This window comes from Gymnoscopelus microlampas, assembly GCF_963454915.1.
Source record: "Gymnoscopelus microlampas genome assembly, chromosome: 3".
Lineage (NCBI taxonomy): Eukaryota > Metazoa > Chordata > Actinopteri > Myctophiformes > Myctophidae > Gymnoscopelus > Gymnoscopelus microlampas.
Window position 1 is genome coordinate 3,707,116 of NC_139940.1, and position 23,604 is coordinate 3,730,719.

Genomic DNA, 23,604 nt, shown 5'->3' on the forward strand with positions numbered 1-23,604 from the left:
ACTGGAGTATTTCCATTTTCAGTACTTATTAGTGATGCGCGGGTCGGGTTTTTTCATGACCCGCCCCGCCCCGCCCCGCCACGGAACGCAACCCGCCTCAACCCGCCCCGCAAACCCATATATAAATCTATGGCTCAACCCGCCCCGCGACCCGCAATTTTTTTTTTATTCTGTAAAATTATGGTTAGAAAATAATCCCCAAGTGTATTCAAACTGTTTTATTGTTATTATTCTTATTCTTATTAGGAATAAAGACAAAACAAGAGCATGTTATTATTTTTTATTTTTTTGCGTGTGAGAGCGCGTGACCCGCTCACCCTCAGCCCGCATCATTTTCTCCGAAATTCTGACTTGACCCACCCGCGGGTTGACCCGCGGGTCCCGCGGGTTACGGGTCAACCCGCGCATCACTAGTACTTATACTTCTACTCCACTACATCTCAGAGGAAAATATTGCACTTTCACTCCGCTACAATTATTTGAAAACGTTAGTTACTAGTTACTTTGTAGATTTTGAATTATTATTACAAAAACATACATTAACCACTTCAGCCCTATATACATTAAGGCCATTTGAAAATAGCCGATCTACATGCTCACAATGTGTCGCGGTGCGACACATTGTGAGCTTGTAGATCTGCTAATTTCAAAAGATTTGAAAACTTGTGAAATGGGACATTTTGCACAATGAGTACTTTCTACTTTTGGTACTTTAAGTATATTTTGATGCCAATACGTTTAAAAAAAAAAAAAAATCCGTGATTACCTTTTCCATCACTGCACACAGCACCCATACTGCGTACAGTACACACGTACAATAATACAGCACATACTGCTGAACCAGTCGGAGACATAAGTCTTGGCAGCCTTCACATTCCGCCTCAAATGTTTTGATGGTCAATTTGACTTTCCTATTTGGAAAAAGCGTATTTCTAATCACAGATCCAATGATAATCCTTTGCTGTGTGAGCGACTCCGGCATGAAGCACGCTCTCTTCGACATCCACTCCACTCAAAGGCAACGTTTATTTACACAAAGCACGTCTTAAAACAACCTGCGGTCGACCACAGAGTGCGGTACGGGTCAACGATCAAATCAAGAAACCAAAGGATTACATTAGCAAACACGAGAAAGGAAAACATTACACAAATGAAATACAGAGGAAGAAACAAGGGGGTTTACTGTTGTTACAACAACATATGCACATAAAATGCCAGGATGTCAAGCTCAACTAGAGTTAAAAGTCCAGGGAGAAAACGTGAGCTTCAATCACAGATCTCTGCATGTTGCTTCGTTGGGGTCACTGGTTGATTTGACCTCTCAGTGTGGGAGGTCCTGGCCCGTCAGTCTGGCATGTTTTCATCTGCTCAAAAAGCTGATGAACAAACTCACGGCGGACATTTGCACGGAATTAATGTTCTCAGGCTGATTTCAGTCATGGACTTCCATAGAACAGTATAGTGGTTCTCAAAGTGGAGTCCGCGGGGATAATTATGGTATAGTTAATATAGTGTCACAATCATTTTTTTTACTTTGGCAAGCAAAACAAAGCTCATAGCTCAAAATCTTGAAAATCTTTAACACAAATCTTTGCTTCTGGGGGTCCTTGGAACAATATATTTTGCGATGAAAAGGTTTTCCATTGGAAAAAAAAATAGTTTTCTCAACCAAAAAAAGGATGAGACTTGGTTGTGTGCTGGTGTCAGAGCTCACGGTGAGCTTGTACTGTATTCACAAGCTCTATTACTAAGTCAAGCAAGGTCATTTGAAGATTAAAGAGTATGTGAATTGGTCTTACATAAAACCCTAATGGTCTTGGATGTTTCATAGAAGCAAATGGTAGGTAGAACAGCAAAAACATTACATAGACCCCTTAACAGACGACATCATACTGGCTCCAAACGTCATACTGGCTCCAAAAACGTCATACTGGCTCCAAATGAAACCCATTCTGTCAGGTCTCGCTAGGACGCGCCTCACTAGCCAACACACAAGAGGTGGTTTGGGTGCACTGAAACCAGCTGAAACCATCTGAAACCAGCGCACCCCGAAACAACAGGTTGAGAATTGATTGCATGAAACAATCACCTGTGCATCCAGTCTCAATGCTAGTAAACAAATAATTGGTCCATAGGTTTACAGATGGATTTCCATCTGAATTCCATGTCATGGTTTCCTCTGTTTATATGACTGCCGGCTGTAAGGTGTTTCAACCATCTCTCCGTATACAGTACGTTAAGTTCTGGTTGTGCCGCGTTGCACTTCTCCTCATCAGAACCACCTGATCAATTCCTGGGTTCTGTTAAACAAACTGCTCACGCACTATACAGTTGATTTAGTCGACCAAAATGTATGTTGGCGGTGCCTTGATGGCGTGGTAGTGGCTGATTTTACACTTGGTTGCATGCTGAAAATAGCAGATCTACAAGCTCACAATTTTCAGAGCTTGCTATTCTGCTATTTTCAGAGCGCAACCAAACATAAAACAACTTGTCTTAGTTGACACACACAGACACAGACACACACACGCACACAGTCACACGCACACAGTCACACACACACACACACACACACACAGAGGCTGTCTGGCATTCCCAGCCGTGTATCCAGAGCCCTCACCAGTCGGTCGGTCAGTCAGCCACACAGAGAGGTTGTTTGTTCAGTGGAGCCCCTGATAAGGCCCGTGTGTGTCATTGTGTTATTGACGCAGCGAGAACAACAGCTAACCTTTACTGCTGCTACGCGATAACAAATCTCTTGACATTTGACTGTCGCCCTTCGCCCGCTGTTCTTAAATGCACTGATATTCTCACGTGCTTTAACTACCTCCTGGCCTCGGGCCAACCCGGTCGGGTCGTTAAATTATTACAATTTACCATTTAGGCATTCAGCAGACGCTCTGTATCCCGAGTGACCTAGGCTACAGTAAACAAGGTAAATACATACATAGAATGCAGAGAGACAGTGTAGTGCCTCAGTTATAGGATCATAGGTAAATGCCTACCTAGCATCAGTCTAAACAGTATAATATCAACAAATAAATAATCTTTACATTGAAACTCCGTATACAAACGATAGGATGCCAGGACAACTAATTAGCATGTCTAAATAACATACTATCCAAATCACAAATTATTAGACTATCTTTACAATCGGTTCTTGAAAATCTTGGATAAACAGCAAATTAAGTTATACCATCATTGCAAACATTCACTTGTAGATCGGCTATTTTACGGCAAAGAGATTTGGTGTAGAGGGAAATGCTGGTGGACCTTGTCTATAGAGCCCTGGTGGACCCCAATCAGTCAAGTATATAGGGTTTAAGTGGTTAAATAAATATAAGATTATACGTTTTGTATTTTCATTACAGTATGTGAAGCTTAACGGTGCTTGCTCCTCAGCCTGTATGAAAATACATGAGATAACAGCTTCAAGATGGTGAACTTTCATTCCGTGAAACGTCTTTTGTTCAGACAGAGTCCTGGAAGTTGCTGCCTGATCACTTAACGTTCTCTGTAGTGTTGATTTTGTCGACTAAAACTATGACGAAAAATGTTTAGCAACTACCTTTTTGCACTGATGAAAACTGAATAAAAACTAAATAAAAATTAAGCTATGATGACTAAAACTAAGACTAAATATAATGACAACTAGAAAAAGTGCTCCTCGGAGCACAGGTCTCCGCCAGGTCAGATAGGTTATTGTGGCCTCCTGGTGGTGCTATAATAGACCAATGTGAAAAGGGTGGCATTTCTTCCTCGGCCTACTGGGAATGTGCGTGCACATTTTCACAGAAAGCGCACGCTGCATTCATGATTTGAGGCATTTTGTTCAAAATGGACCAATCCTGCAAACTTTGGAAGCCAACCTTAGCCAATCAGGATGGAATATGACATATCAGATAGATCCGTCTTGATCACATGACTATAGAGATAATGTGTACAGATTCGCGTGATGTTTGGATAAAATCTATAAGAGTAATATCCAAAAATGGGTTTTGCACAAATCGGCCTCCTGGTGGCGCTATAACAGGCCCATGTGAAAAATTTGGGTCAGAGGTTCTGAATTGGCACCCAGGGAGTGTGTGTGCACAGTTTCGCAGCGACCGGGCCAACGGTGCCGGAGATTAGCCGCTCGCAGACAGATGGACACACGGACACATGGACGGACGGAGGGTAAAACATACTCTCTTGCCATGCCTTTCGGCCTGGCGGAGACAATTATCAGCAAATAAAAACTAGACTAAAATGTTAGTGAGGGACTAGTGGAGAAGAGATCCAGTAGAACTAAGACAAGCTATTGTATGCTTGGTTGCGCTCGGGTGTTGCGTTCTGAAAATAGCAGATCTACAAGCTCACATCTTCACTCACTAGATCGGCTATTTTCAGCATGCAACCAAGTGTAAAATCAGCCATTACGACACCATCAAGGCACCGCCAAAACACATTTTAGTCGACTAAATCAACTGTAGATTTAGTCGACTAAAACAAGACAAAAACTAAAACATTCCAGATGACTAAAATATGACTGAAACTAAATGGAATTTGATTCAAAAGACTATGACTAAAACTAAATCAAAATTTGCTGTCAGAATCAACACTGGTTCTGTTGGTCCATAAACAAGTCCCCGAGGACTTTTTTTGTGTTATCCTTTTAGCCCAAATGTATGACTGTACTCGTGCTGTTTGCATTTCTGTCTAGTAAAGTATTCAATCGATCAATCAATGAACACGTTCAAACATCTAGACAAACAGTACAATAAACAACAATACAAAAAGGTACATATCAAAAATGTGCTCTTCAATTCTGTCAGGACAACTCATGAACGGATAAGATATTTTTACTGATTATAAAATGAGCAATATATATTTATTAAGGTTTGGCGAAGCATTGGATCTGCTTTTAGGTACTCTGATAAAACTGATCTCCCAACCATAGGGACTCCCAATCGATCGTACATTAGACTGGAGGGGCCAGCCATATTAAGGTCTTGAAAGGCGGATCCAAAGCCTTGCGCTCGGTACCAGCGCAAGGCTTTTTTCCCTCTCTCCCTCCCATTTAACAGCTTTTAGTATGTTTCCTGTATGATTGTATTGTTTTCACTTATGACTTAAAACACAGGGTTAAAGGGTAAAATTGTTCTTTATTTTTAAGTTGCAAGGAATGTTCTTTTGGCAAATGTTTGACTGTTTTTTCTTTCTCTTACCACAGTGCTTCCTGGTTCTGGGCAGTGACTAAGGACCCGAGTGTAGCTGCAGGCAGCCTTTTATAGTGCCTGTCTGTTTGTAGTGAGCATGCTCAGTCCATGCCTGCTGTACCATACCAACTGTGGGTTTGAGTAAAATGGGGTATTCTAATTGTTATTGTGAATTATTATTATTGTGGGAAATGTGGTAATGTCAGGACACTTTAAATGTGTTAATTGTGAAGTATAATGTCTTTGGACATGGATGAAATAACTGGTTTTGTGTAAATTGATTGAATCAATTTAGGATTGGTATGGTCCAGTGGGAGGGGCTTAGCCTTTAAAAGAAGGGTGCCTACCACTGCCTAGGCAGTCAGTGAAGGGCTGCAGTAGGGAGCAGACCTAGAGCTAATCTGGCCAGTATTGTGTTTATGTTTTTTTTCCCTGAGACTTCTTTTCTAAAAAAAAAGGTGAATAAAATAACACTTGTTTGCATTTAAGGACTGCGTTAGCTTCCAGTGATTCTGCCTGTTACGGCCACTACACTTGGCTCGAACACCAGTGACCATAACATAATAATAGGACAAAAATCAGGTCTCAATTGCAATTCAATTTTATTTTATATTCAGAAATAAACATGTGCAATGGGTTCATGTGAGCAACCAGGTCACTAAATATACCAGGAGGGTAGAGATATAATAAACTAACCAAAACAAAGACCTAAATAAATGTCCTAACCAAACAAAAGTAGTAATGGGCTGGCCAAACTATAAAGTGGGGAGTCTGGTGAGCCAGGCAATATGTGCCCGTCGTCTCACCAGACTCCCATAAACTACCAAAACATACAATAAGCTAAACTAACCAGAGACCGAAAATCATAACAAACAATACTTACAACCAGCCCATTGGAACTGAAATAAAGAACTACAACTAAACCAATAAGCAAGGGAACAACTCTGCTGTTGTGCTCTGCTGGGGTGCTGGGGAGATCATGTGAGCTGGCAACAGCTCCTCTTATAGCCTACGCCCTAATCACATATGAAGCACAGCTGGGAAAAGGGAGGGGCAGCCAGAGCACTCCCAGGTGAGTGACAGGTGTCTAGCCAGTCCAGAGCAGCAAAGCCAGCAAGGCAGGGTAGACACTACAGTACACACAGGACAAATAAGCATTAGTGAACACATAAACAAAGAAAGACTATAAACTGAGGAGTGAATATGTGCTAGCACATAACACTGCCATATCCTACCCACACTGGGACAAAGTGTGACACTATTGCTTCACCAATCTATGTACCCCCACTCCCCCCACCCGGCATGTGTACGGAACACACTGACGTCACCAAATTTAGAGTGACACGGCCCTCTGCACTCTGATTGGTTAGGAGATTACAAAGTTCACTCCCACTCCTAAACCATCGTTCCTGCAAGGTTCCCCCAGGTTTTATTTTCTTTTCAAACAAAAAAAAAAAGGCATGGGTTTCCGAGGCTACCCGTACATAAACAGCAGATCTAAAACCACAGGTTTTAGATCAGGCTGGGGTGGTGGAGGGTGAGCAGCAATTTTAGCAAGGCGCAATGACAACAGTACAGTGTGTGTGCAGCAAAAGCAAGCGGGCTGAGAAGTGCAAACGTCCAGCTTATAGAGCGGTCTGAGAATGAAATGCATTGGATAATCTTAACAACAACAACAACAACAATGCTCTCTATCGCCCCCTGCAGGCAGACGGCAGACACCAGCACCAGGAACATGGACACAGCGCTGTGGCTGATCGCCATCACCTTCCTAACGGTGGGCTACGGGGACGTGTCCCCCCAGACCAGCTGTGGCAAGACGGTCTGCCTCTTCACCGGAGTCATGGTGGGTTGCACTGCTTTTTGTTTTGTTTCATATCCTTTTTATTTTATTACGGTGCGTTACGGTGACGTGTCCCCCCAGACAGGCTGTGGAAAAATGCAATGAGTTGTACTGGTACTTTAGCTCCCATACAGATACAGCATCACATCATGATTTCCGTGAAATGTTGCACACACATTCCCACTAGGGCGAGGACGAAATGCCACTTGAAAATGTTCAAATCAGCCTCATGGTGGCGCTATAAAAGGCCGATTTGTGTTTTTACCTATAACTGCAGCATGTAAAATGTTGCACGCACACCCCCTAGAGGCCAAGGAAAAACCTCTGCCCTGCATTTTTCACATCTGCCTTTTAGAGCGCCACCAGGAGGCTGACTTTTGTAAAAAAAAATAAAAAAATTGGCTATTACTCCTTCAGATTCTGTCCAACAATCACGCAAATCGCCACACAGTATCTATAGTCATATGTGGTCAAGACGCATGTGTCGGATATTTCATATTCCATCCTAATTAGCTAATATTGGCTTCCAAAGTTTCCAGGATAGGTCAGTTTTGAACAAATTGCATCAAATTATGAACGCAGCGTGCAATTTTCGTGAACCTTTGCACACAGATTCCCACCAGGCAGAGGAAGAAATGCCACCCTTTTCACATTGGCCTGTTATAGCGCCACCAGCAGGTGTAATTTAGCAAAACACGTTCAATGCAGTATCCGATTGCTGTGAAAGGCCTAAGAAGAAATGGCACCCACATTTCACATTGGCCTAGTATAGCTATTGGCCTATTATAGCGCCTATTACAGCGCCACCAGGAGGCCACAATAAACTACCTGACCTGGCGGAGACCTGTGCTCCGAGGAACACTTTTTCTAGTTTATTAGGTATTTGGCCGTTTTTTGTTTTACCCCCATCTGAAAATATTTTGTGCCAGGGCCAATACTTTGTTCTAACTAATAAAAATAATTTTGATTAAAAAAGTAATCGAAAGCAAGTAGTATAATTAAACGTTTTCACGTCCCTGGGTCTATAACGTGGTTGAAATGGAGTTTGAAGTTGAATGGGCCGTTTTCACTTGTTCTGAACAGAAGAGAAAACACCTGCTTCTTCCCTTCTCCAACACGACCTTGACCAGTGAAGGAACATTTTGTTTTTTAATGAGCTGTAATGAGCTGTTACGTGTCTTATTATATTTTATGTTATTTTCCATCTTTCTTTAAACAAACTATGAATCATCTGTTGGAGTGGAAACCTCATATGTTCCAAAAATGTTACTTCTCAGGATTCAAATTCAAAAGCAGCAATTCAATCCTCATGCTCAAAACGTGTCACAACCGCGCCGCGTTTTGAGCTTGTAGATCTGCTTCTTGTGACGCTTGTGTATGTGTGACGCTGCAGTATGATCAAGTAGGTCGTTAATTAATGAAAAAACACAAAGTTATGGAGATAAGAGGTTTCTGCCCGACAACAACACAATCCTTTCCATGACACATTAGATATACGGCGTTCTTTTCCTGCACAGTTTTTCTCATCCTTGACTCATCCTTGACCGTCTGTCTAAAACGACACAGGAAATATACAACGTTCTTCCCTCTCATTTCTCGCATAAGTCATAAAACATTTGATGGTCTACTTTCGGAGACGGATCATGTTTTCTCTCCCTTTCTAACAAGCTGCACGGCCTTCACATGATGAGGACGAATGGGGTTTAATGTGTACCGTTTGGCTCGCTGTTCAGCCGCCCGCCTAACCCCCCCCCCCCCCCCCCCCCAACCCACATACATATTCATTTGGCTTTATGTTTGAGAACCACTGAGTTGCAGCACCTTCTACACACTGTGGGTTTTATAGCACAGCTGGTGTTACAACACAGAGCAGAGGGTGACGCTATACACGAATCCACGGAGCGCTGCCCTGTAGGTGGCGCCACCATTGCTACGGTGTCAGTCAGCTGCTGCTGCTGCGGTTCTGTCCGTCTGTTGACGTTAGCAGAGCAGCCATAAACTATAGCCTACTGGCACCTGACGTAGGTGGTTCGTCCCCATTTTCTGTACATTTTTGTAAAGTTAGTGCTAGTACAAGTAGGGTGACCATATTCTGAATTCCCGAAAAGAGGACACCTCGTGCATGCGTTCCCACGCTACCCAAACGCTCACAACCCCGGATATTTGAAGGATTTTATAAAAACCCTCGTACAGGCCGGACAGCCCCCCAAAAGAGGACATGTCCGGGTAAAAGAGGACGTATGGTCACCCTAGTAAAAGTTAGTAAACAAGAAATAAATATGACTTGACAGTCATATTATTAGCAGCTGCATTCTGTATTGTGTGTGTGTGTGTGTGTGTGTGTGTGTGTGTGTGTGTGTGTGTGTGTGTGTGTGTGTGTGTGTGTGTGTGTGTGTGTGTGTGTGTGTGTGTGTGTGTGATTGTTTTCATAGACCTGATTACTTGTTTTTCGGATTGCTTGTTTCTCTCGTGACAGAATCTGCGACGCTAAACGCTCTAATGTTTTTTATATAAGTGGTGGCAACATTTTTTGACACCACACGGGTCTTCCCAACAATAGCTAAGATTGAAGTCAGTGTGAACATGGCCAAATAATAACTTAATAGCCAAACTAGGTCTAATGAAGCACGCTAGCATTTAGGCTAACCCTCCTGCCTGAGGCTGCAGTAAAACTTGCACTGTCTGTGAATGAGGGGAGCGCAGCGGAGCACGGTTACTGCGGGGGGGCGGGCCGTCTCCCCATTCGTGTCGCCATTGGCTTAAAGGAGCGAAGGACAGCCAGGACAGCCAATGACACTTAGGTGTCACTTCGGTGTCGGACTATGTCTTAGCCTGTTTGTAGAGCAGCAGCTTTGCAGCTGCTAAAAAGCAGGTAAAATAGTAACGTGAGCAGTCAGTGACTGCAGCTGACTGACACCGCAGCAGCAGCAGCTGACTGAGTCTGACACCACAGCAATGGTTGCGCGCAGGGCAGCGCTCTGTGGATTTGTGTATAGGTAACACTCATGGAGGAAAGGGGGTCGTGGTGAAAAGCAGAAAGCAGCCTGCATGGAGAGGTTGTGTATAGGTAACACTCATGGAGGAAAGGGAGTCGTGGTGAAAAGCAGAAAGCAGCCTGCATGGAGAGGTTGTGTATAGGTAACACTCATGGAGGAAAGGGAGTCGTGGTGAAAAGCAGAAAGCAGCCTGCATGGAGAGGTTGTGTATAGGTAACACTCATGGAGGAAAGGGAGTCGTGGTGAAAAGCAGAAAGCAGCCTGCATGGAGAGGTTGTGTATAGGTAACACTCATGGAGGAAAGGGAGTCGTGGTGAAAAGCAGAAAGCATCCTGCATGGAGAGGAGGCCGTCAGGACCTGGCTGCTCGCCCAACATCCTCCACTCCATGATGCGTTAACACAGGCAGCTACAGAGAGATATACTGTAGGCTACCATGCTTTTTCCAATGGAAGCCAGAGACATGAAGATGTTTGACGTTTGTAGAAAAGCTACAAAAGATACAGCTGCAGCTACGAAGCCACAAAAAAAGTTGAGCTGGTTTCAACTTCAGATTCAAAGATACAAATATGCTGTGAATCTGTCAGTGTGAACGCACTCAACGCAGCATCAGAGCTCAGAGCTCAGAACTCTCTCTCTCTCCCTACCTCTCTCCTTCACCCTCTCCCTCTCTCTCTCTCTCTCTCTCTCTCTCCTTGTTTTTATAAGCTTTCCCCGTTTTCAGGGGAAAACTTTCCACCAGATCCATTTTTAGGTGCTTTATAGCGGTTGGCATCGCTGCGCGGTGAGGGCGTGCTGCGCGGTGAGGGCGTGCTGCGTGGTGAGGGTGTTTAGCGTGGTGAGGGCGTGCCAACCTGGAAAAAGAGGACTTTTCCTACTTCCTACTGGGTGGTGATGCTCTCACACCTGAATACTGACCCACTGATATTATATCACCATGCTTCAAAGACCCCCATAACTTACAGACCTGTAAAGGTCCATTTAGAACCTGTTAACACTCTGACCGCCGGGCCCGTAGCCTACGGGCCGATAAATCCAACGGTAAAGCGCCGATCCCGTAGCCTACGGGCTGTGGTGCTTTTTCCTTTTTTTCAAAAAAAAAAAACTTTTTTCAATTTTCGACACGGACCATTTCATTGTAACACCACCGGAAACAGAATTACTAGGGATCCGGTTTTGCCGATCCCGTCGGCCCTCGTTGTAATGACGCAACTGAAACCCTATTTTCTCCTTGTAGTTTTTTTCTCCTCGGTGATCACTGTTTAACATAAACCGTTCTAACTACAACATGGAGGCACCGTTTGACACGTGGTCTTCACTGCTCGAACCAGGCACATGTCCGCGATGTATACAAACAGTGCACAGCTCAATCTTACGGATTTTAACAAGGTCTATGGCGACGTGAAAAAAAACAAAAATAACAATAAAACGTTGGCACTGGTGAGTACATTATGAGATTAACCTCTGGCGGTCAATGTGTTAAAGGAACCCTGAGGGTCCCTGGACCACACTTTGAGAACCACTGCTATATTGGTCATTTTTTCCCTTTCTTTTTACAAATCGCTATCAATAATAATACAGATGATTTATAACTACTTTCAAACTTCACTTGACTTTATTAGGATCTACTTTAGCCAAAGAATATTCTTCCAAGAGTCCTGAGTTAAAAACAATGACAACACAAACATTAACACATTAGAATACAGTAAATACAACAATTACAGTACACACACATGCATACATACACACACACACACACACACACACACACACACACACACACACACACACACACCGCGCGCGCTGCAGAGGTTGAAAGAGTTTGACAAACGACTAGCCTTGTTACAACTATGACCGTCTTGATCCAAGGCTACCACACTTCCACAGTACAACAATGTTTAAGTCAGAGGAGCATGGTTTGGCCAAAACCTGCGATTAATCCACGTGTTGTTGTTTATATTCGTCTCACCGGTACGCACGTGCACACGCACGCACGCACGCACGCACGCACGCACGCACGCACGCACGCACGCACGCACGCACGCACTACATACTATCCCAATTAGGCCCAGTGACCATTCAACTGTTTTGATCATTTTCAATCTAATTGAAGATTTTCACCAAAAAAAAAGGCAAAAATGTTCAATGTTTTTCTCTTTTAAATGGCCGTTCACAACACATTGTGACACATTGGTCCATGACTTCCCCAAATCTGGGGTCGGCAGAGGACCCATTAAACCTGCCGGGCCAGGGCCTCTACACCTGCAGCACATGGTGGGAACAAAGTACATACAAACTGAAGTCCTGTTCCAGCTGGGGGAGGGGGGGGGGGGTGGTAAGGGTGGAGGGTTAGCCTAACGGAGGGTGGAGGGTGGGGTTCATATCCTATGTGAGGGTGTGGACGGATCTGAGGACAGATATCTCAGCTCCCAGATTTCCCATATTCCATGTGGAGCCTGTGGGCTGTTAGAGGGCTAGGGAGGGAGCGCAGAGTTTGTTTTGGAACAAAACCCCAAACCGAGGAAAGAGAGAAATGATCCGGACAGATTGATGCAGATAATGAAAAGTGTGTAAGATTTGTTTCATGCACATGCCCTATGTCTCTCTCTCTCTCTCTCTCTCTCTCTCTCTCTCTCTAACAATGCAAGCCAAACTAAAAGGATGGCAGGTAAACAACACTGCTCTCTAAACTTGTTAACCCATTAAGACCTGAGGCCATTCTTAAAATATTTGTAAATCTGTTTTTTGAAAAAAAAAAGAAAACTAGATTTTTCAAAAATAGCAGATCTACAAGCTCATAGCGCGGCACTCGGTGCCGCGCTATGAGCTTGTAGATCTGCTATTTTTGAATAGCCAAGGAAATCTAAAGTGACACAGACGCGTTCCAGGTCTATGGGTTAAATCTGTTATCTGTTGTTATTAAGGAAATGATCGAGTGCCGTTTCGTCAGTGCGTGTCCTGTGCTCTTTGAGCCCGCCCCCCCCCCGTCCGTCCGTCCCGTCCCGTCCCGTCCCGTCCCGTCCCGTCCCCTGTGAGCAGTGGTGGAAAAAGTACTCACATGTTTTACTTTAGTAAAGGTATCAATACTGCAATTTAGAAGTAGTCTGTTACATGTGAAAGTCCGGAATTCAAAAGGCAAAATGTGAAATGTAAAATTCAAAAAGCTCACAACTGTTGTGAGCTTGTAGATCGTCTGTTTTGGTTAATGTATGTTTTATAATGTAATCATTTATATCTCAAGTTTTAAAGTAATTGTAGTGGAGTAAAAGTACAATATTTGCCTCTGAGATGTAGTAGGAGGAGTAGAAGTAAAAGTATAGACAATTGAAAATACTCCAGTAAAGCAAAGAAGTACCTCAACATTGTACTGAAGTACAGTACTTGAGTAAATGTACTTAGTTACTTTACACCACTGCCCATGTGTGTGTGTTTGTGCATGCATGTGCGTGTGTGCGTGCGTGCGTGCGTGCGTGCGTGTGCGTGTGCGTGCGTGCGTGTGTGTGTGTGTGTGTGTGTGCGTGTGTGTGCGTGCGTGCGTGTGTGCGTGTGTGTGTGTGTGTGTGTGTGTGTGTCTGTGTGCGAGCGTGTGTGTGCGTGCGTGTGCGTGTGTGTGTGTGTGTGTGTGATTCTGTGGGATATTATCATATTATCGTGCTGCCTTCCAGCAATAGCAGCTGGTCTATTCTCAGAGTGAAGCCACACTATTATAGCAGCGTAGCAGCAAGCGGTGGCTACAGAGAGGAAGAGGAGGTCTATGTTTAAATGAGGCCTTAGGTCTAAACATAACTGATGCTTTTTGGGGATGAAACCATATGAGGAATAAAAGATCAACCGCTCTCTGCCTGCGTTTGAGTACGGGATTTCCCTGGAGGACGATGGAAGACACAGAGAGAGGAAGGAAACAGCCTCTGCACAGAGACGGAGTTTATAGACATGGACCCGGAATCAGAGTGTAGAGAAAAGACTGGAGTGAACTGAGGACTCTCTACTGCATGTGTAGAGAAGAGTGTTTAGTGAGGTTTATTGCAAACGCCATGTGTAGATGACAATTTTCAGTGGTGGAAAGTATCTATGTACATGTACTCAAGTACTGTACTTAAGTAAAATGTTTTGGTATTTCCAGTTTTCATTACTTTAACTTCTACTCCATTACATCTCAGAGGCAAATATTGTACTTTTCACTCCACTACAATTATTTGAAAACTTTAGATGGTAGTTACTTTGTAGATTTAGATTATTATTACAAAACATACATTAACAACTTTAACTCCTATATACATTTCGGCCAGATCTACAAGCTCACACATTGTGAGCTTGTTGTAGATAGGATATTTTCAAAATATTTTAATACATGTTATACATTGTGAAATGGGACATTCTGCATAATGTGTACTTTTACTTGTGTGCTTTTTTATTTTATATATCTTTTATTGGTGAAACAGGTGGTACGGAGAAATAAAGGATGGTTAACAGTATTACTTTTGTACTTTAAGTGTATTTTGATACCAATACTTTTGTACTTTTACTCAAGTCAATTTGGAATTCCGGACTTTCACTTGTAACAGAGTATTTCTACATTGCAGTATTGACACTTTTACTTAAGTAAAGACATAATCATAGTACTTTTTCCACCACTGACAATTGTCTGTATTTAAGTTGAACTCATTAAGGCCTCTCTCTCTCTGTGCATGCGACCGTGTAAGGAGAAAACACATGTTATAGTGTTATATTTAAATATCTAAGACCATGACTGCATTTACATAGACTCTAATATTCCACTTGTATTCAGAAAGACAGCTCAATCAGAATAGAAATGCCGGCTCTCATGTAAACATGTCAGTTGGAAGACAACATTCCCATCCGGACTGATCAGAAGGAAAAAAACTTTCGATATTCAGATCAACAGTAAAATACCAGCATCAGTAAACACTTATTCTGATCCTTTCTCTCTGGTTGGTTGAAAAGAACAAAACACATCAGCACCAGTTTGGCCACGTCTAAAGTAATATTCAGAATACATGCTTTGAGGCATTTAAACGAGGGGAGGCATTTACTTTTATTTATCCATGTAAACAGTTAAGTTGGGAATCTTTGATCAGAATGATTTCATTCTGAATGAAGGAAATATTGTCCCATGTCCATGTAAACGCAGTTACAGTACAGTATGCTGACTGTCCCCCACATACACACAACAATAGGATAACTGAATGAGAGTGGTATGCAAAGATAATTACATTTGAGTGTATGTGTGTCCCTATGCAAGAGATGACAGTTGGAATATTATACCCATTTCGGTAATACTACAACTGAACACAAAGAAGAAATGGTTGAATCCTGTCTGTTAATCTGATTGAACCATTTAACCCATTAAGACCTGATGCGATTCTTTAAAAAAAAATCTAAATCCTAACGGTGCGTTTTAACAGCGGGCGACTCTCGGGCGATCCCGGGCGACATCGTCCAAAAAGATAAAGAAAATCCATCTTTCATCGCCCCCCCGCCCACTTCGCCCGATCGCCAGTAGTTGCCGGCTCTCATAGACTTTCTTTATATTTTGGACGATGTCGCCCGAGATTCGCCCGCTGTTAAAACGTACCGTAACAGTTTTTGGAAAAAAAATCAAAAAATTTTTTTTTTCCTCAAAAATAGCAGATCTACAAGCTCATAGCGTGGCACTCGGTGCCGCGCTATGAGCTTGTAGATCTGCTATTTTTGAATAGCCAAAGAAATCTAAAGTGACACAGATGCGTTCCAGGTCAGAGAAAATCAACCTTTCTTATTGTTTGTTGTCGTCGTTGTGGTTGTTGTTTTAATATCAACAGCCACGTGCTGACTTTGTATGAATGATTGGTGTAAATGCTTTTCCGTTTCAGTCTATAGCAGGGGGTAGGCAACCTTTATTCTCAGAAGAACAATTTTTGGCCCCAAAAAATAATAAAAAAATTTGTCTGGAGCCGCAAAATATGTTTGCTTTATTTATTTGTGCTTTTTCTGGTCTTTCATTATTACTTTTTTTAAAATTTGTTTCTCAAAATTAATTTCTCAAAGCAGATCAAGTATACAGTAAGGCAGCAGCGTTGCCGGTGAAAGCAAACAAACATTTACCAGGCATTAATACATTATTTATTTTCCTTCAGAGCAGCAGGTTGCCTAGCCCTGGTCTATAGAGTGATGAGTGAGGCAACAGTATCAACCTTGACGTTTCTGTGAAACTCTACAGTACACAGATAGTAGATTGATACGGTGCTTAACCCTCTCTGTGTGTGTGTGTGTGTGTGTGTGTGTGTGTGTGTGTGTGTGTGTGTGTGTGTGTGTGTGTGTGTGTGCGTGCGTGCGCGTGTGTGTGTGTGTGTGCGTGCGTGTGCGTGCGTGTGCGTGTGCGTGTGCGTGCGTGCACGTGTTTCAGGGTGTAGCGTGCACTGCCATGCTGGTTGCCGTGGTGACCAAGAAGCTGGCCTTGAACAAAGGAGAGAAGCACGTTCATTTCTTCATGCTGGACATCCAGATCTCCAAGAGGGTGAGGAGCACCGTGACACGCTTTAGTTGTACCTCACATCACATCTAGCTCCATGGTCCATAGCGTTAAGGACCTTAAAGGAGAGTTCCGGTCATTTTAGGTTGTATGTTTAATGTGTCGCTAATCACTCACCAACATATAAAGGAACGTTGAATAATTCCAGATTTGCCTCTGTTGTCCATTCTGCACCCCGCTGCAAGGGGTCTGCAGAATGGACAACAGAGGCAAATCTGGAATTATTCAACGTTCCTTTGTGTGGTGCATTTAACGCTTTTATCCAAAGCGCTACACGTAGATTGTGCATTATATTCACCCATTCACACACACATTCACACACACGTTCACACACACATGAGGGAGGGAACCATGCAAGGCACCAACCTGCTCATCGGGAGCAATTAGGGGTTCAGCGTCTTGCTCATGGACACTTCGACACTAACTCTGCATGGGGGAGCCCGCGGGATCGAACTGGGAACCTCACGGTTTCCATCCGGCCACTCTACCCCTGGCCTGAGCCACTGCCGACCCAGTAGTCACTCCGGGATGTAATGAACGTGTGGATGAGTTGGAAAATGCTGGAAATGTCAGAGTCTCTTTATGAAGGACATGAAGTTAACAATGGAGCGGTGGTGATCCACTTCATTCTCCTGTGGGAGAGTTGGATCTTCCAATCAAATCAGAAGCACTTCAGAGGTCAGAGTTCCCACAGCAAACGTTTTCACTAGCAGCTTCCCTCCCGTCAAAGCCTGACGCCATGCACACGCAGCCCCACCAGTGTTGCCAGATTCTGCCAGAGAAATACGCAAACCAAGGTCTATATGAAAACGAGCCCAAAAGAAGCGTCTGTAGGGCCACCATGATCTATACAGTATACATCGGCTGTTTGAAAATAGCCGATCTGCAAGCTCTGTGAGTTGTGAGCTTGTAGATCTGCTATTTTCAGAAGAAAAGAAAAGGTGAAAAATGTGGAATATTTTTGAAACAATTTAACAACAACAAGGGGGGCCTTAACATGAAAATGTTTGAGAGCCACTGGTTTAGACAACATTATACAAGCCCCAAATAAGCAACTAAACACTAAGCAACTAAAACATCTATCCCACAACTATATACCAATAATACTTACAAGCAACTTCACAGAAGAAAGAACAAGCCTCAGAGTGGCTCATAATAAGCAGACATGGCAACAATGAGGCTGAACAACAACAGCTGACCTCCAGGATACGACCAACGGGCTGGAAGTGACGAGATGTCCTCTTTTTCCACGTTGTGCGCGTGATGTTATGGTTCCTGGAGGCTTTTTATAATATTATTCTTTCCTTAACCCATTAAGACCAGGGGGGGAACGCATCTGTGTGTAATTTTTTTTTAGATTTCTTTGGGCTATTCAAAAATAGCAGATATACAGGCACCGAGTGCCGCGCTATGAGCTTGTAGATCTGCTATTTTTAGAAAAATTGTGAAAATGTGTGCAAATCTTTGAATATAATATATTCAAAGATTTGCACACATTTTCAAGTTATATTATATCTTATTTTAAAGCAAACATTTGTAACTCAAATATTTTGCTTCTGGGGGATTCTACAAATGTCTTCTAAATCCTAACATTTTTTTGGAAAAATGTATGTTTCTATATTAGTGGTTCTCAAACTTTTTTATGTCAAGGACCCCCAAAATGACATGTATTTGGCCGTGGACCCCCATCTCAAGATGTGTTGTTCCAGGGACCCCCAGAAGCAAAAGATTTGAGTTACAAATGTTCCCTTTAAAAATACATATTCAAATATTTGCACCACATTGGCAGATTTAAAAAAAAATGCTATTTTTGAAAGTGTAAAATAATGGTTTAAGTGGTTACACAGATGCGTTCCAGGTCTTAATGTGTTAAATAGGCCGTGCCAGAGGACAGGATAGTGTGGGAAACGGGGGGCCGGGGTGTGTGTGTGTGTGTGTGTGTGTGGGGAGGGGGGGGATTAGGGGATGAGTCGTGCCGATGTCTTTATCGCCTCGCAAGGCGTCAAACGCGGGAAACAATCTGGCTGTACGCAGGAAGGAGGCTTGTGTCAGACCAGGACGACTTAAGAGGACGGACAGGAAACGGGTTGTGGGAGCAGTGTGCGTGTGTGCGTGCGTGTGTATGTGTATGTGTATGTGTATGTGTGCGTGGGTACTGGGTAACGTGTATTGTAGTGTAATATAACAGTACCTTGAAGAGGCTGTCGTGCTTCATGTGAGAGACCGACGGCTCAGTGGCTCTCGGTTCGGGAGGATGCGACCACTTCCTGTTGGCCGGGGGGGGGGGGGGGGGGGGGGGTGCATCCTGCTGCAGGGTGCATCCTCACACCTCTCTGCTACAGAGAGGGGAAACAGGGGAAGAACATCTGGACATCTATATCTATTAACCCATTAAGACCGGGAACGCATCTGTGTCATTTTTTAGATTTCTTTGACTATTCAAAAATAGCAGATCTACAAATTCATAGCTACGAGCCCCATCTCAAAATATGTTGTTCCAGGGACCCCCCAGAGACAAATATTTGAGTTAGAAATGTATATATATATATATATTCAAAGATTTGCAAAAATGTTCACAACTTTAAAAAAAATAATCTTTAATAGCCAAATAAATCTTAAAACTAGAAAATGTGCTCCTCGGAGCACAGGTCTCCGCCAGTACTGTTCCTGATTAATCCTGTCGTACCTCACTTCAAAAGATATAAATGATCTTTTGAAGTGACATACCTATTTATAGGGCTCTATTTCATCATGCGTCTCGCTAGCCAATCAAAGCACACCCTTTCAAGTTCCAACATATTGTCACGTGTCACGTGAAGCTTGACCAATGTTAGCTTGGTGGACACACGGAAGGACGAGAACAAAAACATAGTCTCCTGACGGAGACAATGACACAGATGTGTTCCCGGGTTTGAATGGCTTAATAACCCTGAGACCTGTTCTAACCTACTGTATACCTTATTAATAACCCTGGACCACATGTAGACCTGTTCTATACCTTATTAATAACCCTGGACCACATTTAGACCTGTTCTATACCTTATTAATAACCCTGGACCACATTTAGACCTGTTCTATACCTTATTAATAACCCTGGACCACATTTAGACCTGTTCTAACCCAGTGGTTCTCAACTTGTTCAGGCCGCGACCCCCCAAAATAATCATATTTGAACTGGGGACCACCCACCCTGATTCCACTGATAAATATTGTGAATATAGCCGATATACAAGCTCACAACGCCTTGTGAGCTTGTAGATCGGCTATTTTTGCCTCTTTCTTATATTATTTGACAATTTGGCCAATGTTTGACCAGTTTTTATAGTGTAGTTTGTTGATTACATTTGATACAGTATAATGCATTTTTTAAATATTTAATTTAAACTTTTCTTAGGTATCAAAAAGCTCTGAGGACCCCTAGGCTTCCCCGGACCCCCTGTTGAAGACCCCTGGTCAAAAAAACAACTAATCTTGTTGGCAAAAATAGCAGATCTATAAGCTCCCAACACGTCTGAGGAAGAATTATACAAAATTGTTATTATGGTTCTTTATATCCAACCTTTACATATGGTTACATTTTAACCATCACTTACAGTATAGTATCATACATAATACTACTACTACTACTACTACTAATAATAATAATAATAATAAACTTTATTTTATAGCACCATTCATGACATGACATGCAGCTCAAAGTGCTTTACAGAGCAAGAATAAAGCACACGTGCTTTACAGAAAAAGTACAAATAATATACAAAAGCATAAAACATCATTAAAATAATATCAAAAAGGCAGTGAATCAGGCAGAGTAGTGAGGACATGAATAAAACACATCAGGTGAAGCTGATATGACATGATGTTTGGTATCCAGTAGGAGCCTAGATGTCTCCTCCAGGATATGACATGATGTTTGGTATCCAGTATGGAGCCTAGATGTCTCCTCCAGGCCTGATATCTGTTGTTTTGGTTCCAGAGTGTCTGTTATGGTTCAGCTTGTCCTTGTAGCAGTTACACTAGATCAGTGGTTCTCAACAAGCGGCCCGGGGACTACTAGTGGTCCTTTGAGGGGGTTCCAGGTGGTCCCCAGCTAAATGATGGAGAGTTGGAAACGCGTTTTGAGCTTGTAGATCTGCTACTTTTGCTATTTTTGAATTTGAATCCTGAAAAGTAACAGTTTTGGAACATATGAGGTTTCCAACCCGACAGAGACTATCTGGTAATAATCAGAAGGTCCTGAGCAAGACACGTAACCCCTAACACCCCCCACCCCCCTGCTCATCTGAGCAGCCATCAGCTGGTTGAAGCTGAAACACGGGATTTAACAATGTATCTACCTTACTTTTACCCCATACATGTCTTTAATCTTCCACGTCCTGTTTTGAAATCAGATTGATATATGACTCAGACAGGGTGTAAACATGTGGTGGATTCTTCATCAAAGTGCTGCATCTGGACGCTCTCTCTCTCTCTCTCTCTCTCTCTCTCTCTCTCTCTCTCTCTCTCTCTCTCTCTCTTATCTCTCTCTCTCTCTTATCTCTGCCTCGTTTCACTCTTGATTAAAGCCTGAAGACCACAGAGTTTTCGGCTCCGATGCCGATCCTGATTTCGGGGAGTCCTCCTACTCCACCGAATCCGATAAGAGGTTTCTACCTGACAGCAACGATGTATAAAATACACCTAACCCGATCTCACACAACTTTGTATACATTGCACAGACTTTCCGTAATTCCCTGCATAGACACCTAGAAAACCCGTAAATCCGTGCATAGCCGCCTCACATCCCCTCCATTGACTAAACCATTTCGGAGGCACGCAGTCTCAAGCGAACTGGAGCCACGTGAGGGACCACCGAGTGAGCTAAAGCGAACACGTTGCGACGCTGAGCCTACTCAGCGCCGTTTGAGTCATATACCAATAGGCACAGAATCGTAAATCATGTTGTGGGGACTGCTCTGCTTCCGGGTTGCAACTGGTTATTTTCGGGTTTTCTAGGCGGCTACGCACGGAATGACGTGCACTGGGTCCGTGCCATGTATACTAAGTTGTCTGAGATCAGGCTGATGGCCCATATATCATTCAGGATCTGCTCTTGACGTTGGTTGTGTTGTGTTTCTGTGGTTCTTCAGATCCGCCATGCCGCTGCCAACGTGCTGAGAGCGTGCTGGCTGCTGCACCGCACCACGGTAACCCGGGGCAACGGAGGAGAACACCGCCGGCACCAGAGATGTCTGGTGGAGGCCATACGAGTGTGAGTTCAGGGCTCAATACCAGTGTCTTTTCTGTTATTGTGGGGAAAGCTTTCGCTGAAAAGAGCCGATCGACAAGCTGATTGATTGAATTGATTGATTGATTGATTGATTGATTGATTGATTGAAATACTTAATTTAGAAAGACATGGAAAAGGTACATGGAAGTACAGTTCACAATACAAGGTCCTCTAAACTGGATCGCCCATAAAAGCACAAAGGCTTATTTAAAATTAGATCCCCACGCACTCACATCATGATGACATTTAAGAAAACAGACAGATAGACACTACCATGCAGAACGTCATGCAATCAGCTTACAGGTTACTGGTATGAAAAACAAACAGTTCAATTGGGGTTAGGCTAAGACTTTGACAGGGGCCAGTTTGGAATTGCAGCCTCCTGGGAAGGTGTTTTTAAGGGCAGTTTTGAAAGTGAGTAGGGGTTTACACTCCTTTACTCCTTTTGGTAGGGCATTCCTCATTTCTGTGGCATAGCATGAGTTCATATCCCTTGTTTGTGCCAAATCTGGGTTGGACATGATCAGTGGAGCTGCCTCTGGTGTTGTGATTGTGGACTTAATTTACGTTTATGAAGTATTTTGACAGGTACATGGGTATCCCAATGTTGTGGTGTATCTTGTTGACCAGGCCCATTGCAAGTTGCTGTACTCTGTCCTCAACCCTGAGCCATCCCACCCTAGCAAAATGAGCCAGGGTTAGGTGGGTTGTTGTCCAGGGTGTTTTAAGGCTCGGCTTGCACAGCATTCCCGTGTTAGCTGATAAGAGAGCAGGAAGGGTCATCACCGCCCACACCTATACAGTATATGGACAGGATGTGTTGTTACTCAACATGCTGAGTAACAGACTGACAGTGTGTAATTGCCGATCCTGACCAAGTTGATGACTGTTTGTCTAACACTCCCTGTATATCTACAGTCCACAGTGTGACACTCTTACACTTACTGTGTATCTACATGGCATGACGCTCCACCATTATGTTAAATAAAGATCTGACACAGCCACAACCTGCCTGTATTCACCCACTGACATCAACCATGTCATGTCATTATGTTACACCCCACAGTGGCCTGGCTGTCAGCTTTCTGTGCCTTAGGCACACAGACAAGGGTTCATCACATGTAATGATATCAGGTAATGTCAGGTGCTCAGTAAAAGGACTCAGACACCCCCCGTCTTTCTTAAGCATTATAGTAGAACATAAAGGTGCAGATGTGTATGCAAGGTACAGTATAGAGATATTAACAGATATATAGAACATAGGTGCAGAATAGATATGTATGTAAGGTGCAGCAGTGGAGATATTAACATAATAGAACATGCAGTAGGTGCAGATGTAGACATAAGGCGTAACAATAGAACAGTAACATGTATAGAACATGTTCCTGGTGACACATCAGAAAAGAAAAGGTGTGTTGCCAGGCAGTTTTCAACCACTGCTACAGTGGCATAGCATGCTACGCTACTTGGAGTGTCTATGTTCCAAGCCCCCAGAGTTGCTGAGAAACATTGAAGCCGGCCAAAGCTGGAACTGCAGGTGGGGAGAAATACATGCACGAGCAAAACATACTGAGAGATATTTATATATATAAATATGTAAATACATATGCATTTACATATAAATATGCATCTCGAGTGTATTTAATAAATATCTCCCGTTCATTCCTTGGCAACTGGGCTGCCGTAGAACGCAAAAAGGACACTAGACTAGTGCGCATGCTCATAACTCTATGGTGTGTCCAAAAACGTCTCAATAATTCTACTTCC

At 43.2% G+C, this 23,604-nt stretch overlaps 1 protein-coding gene across 1 annotated transcript in view; it reads left to right on the plus strand.

Moving 5' to 3' along the window:
- The window catches only part of kcnn4 (potassium intermediate/small conductance calcium-activated channel, subfamily N, member 4), a 52,401-nt gene that overhangs the window by 15,151 nt on the left and 13,646 nt on the right, over positions 1 to 23,604 (plus strand). The window contains exons 4-6 of the mRNA XM_084052628.1: positions 6,906 to 7,044; positions 16,443 to 16,553; positions 21,698 to 21,819. Of these exons, the coding sequence (XP_083908754.1) occupies positions 6,906 to 7,044; positions 16,443 to 16,553; positions 21,698 to 21,819 (372 nt within the window). The remainder of the gene's footprint in view (positions 1 to 6,905; positions 7,045 to 16,442; positions 16,554 to 21,697; positions 21,820 to 23,604) is intronic.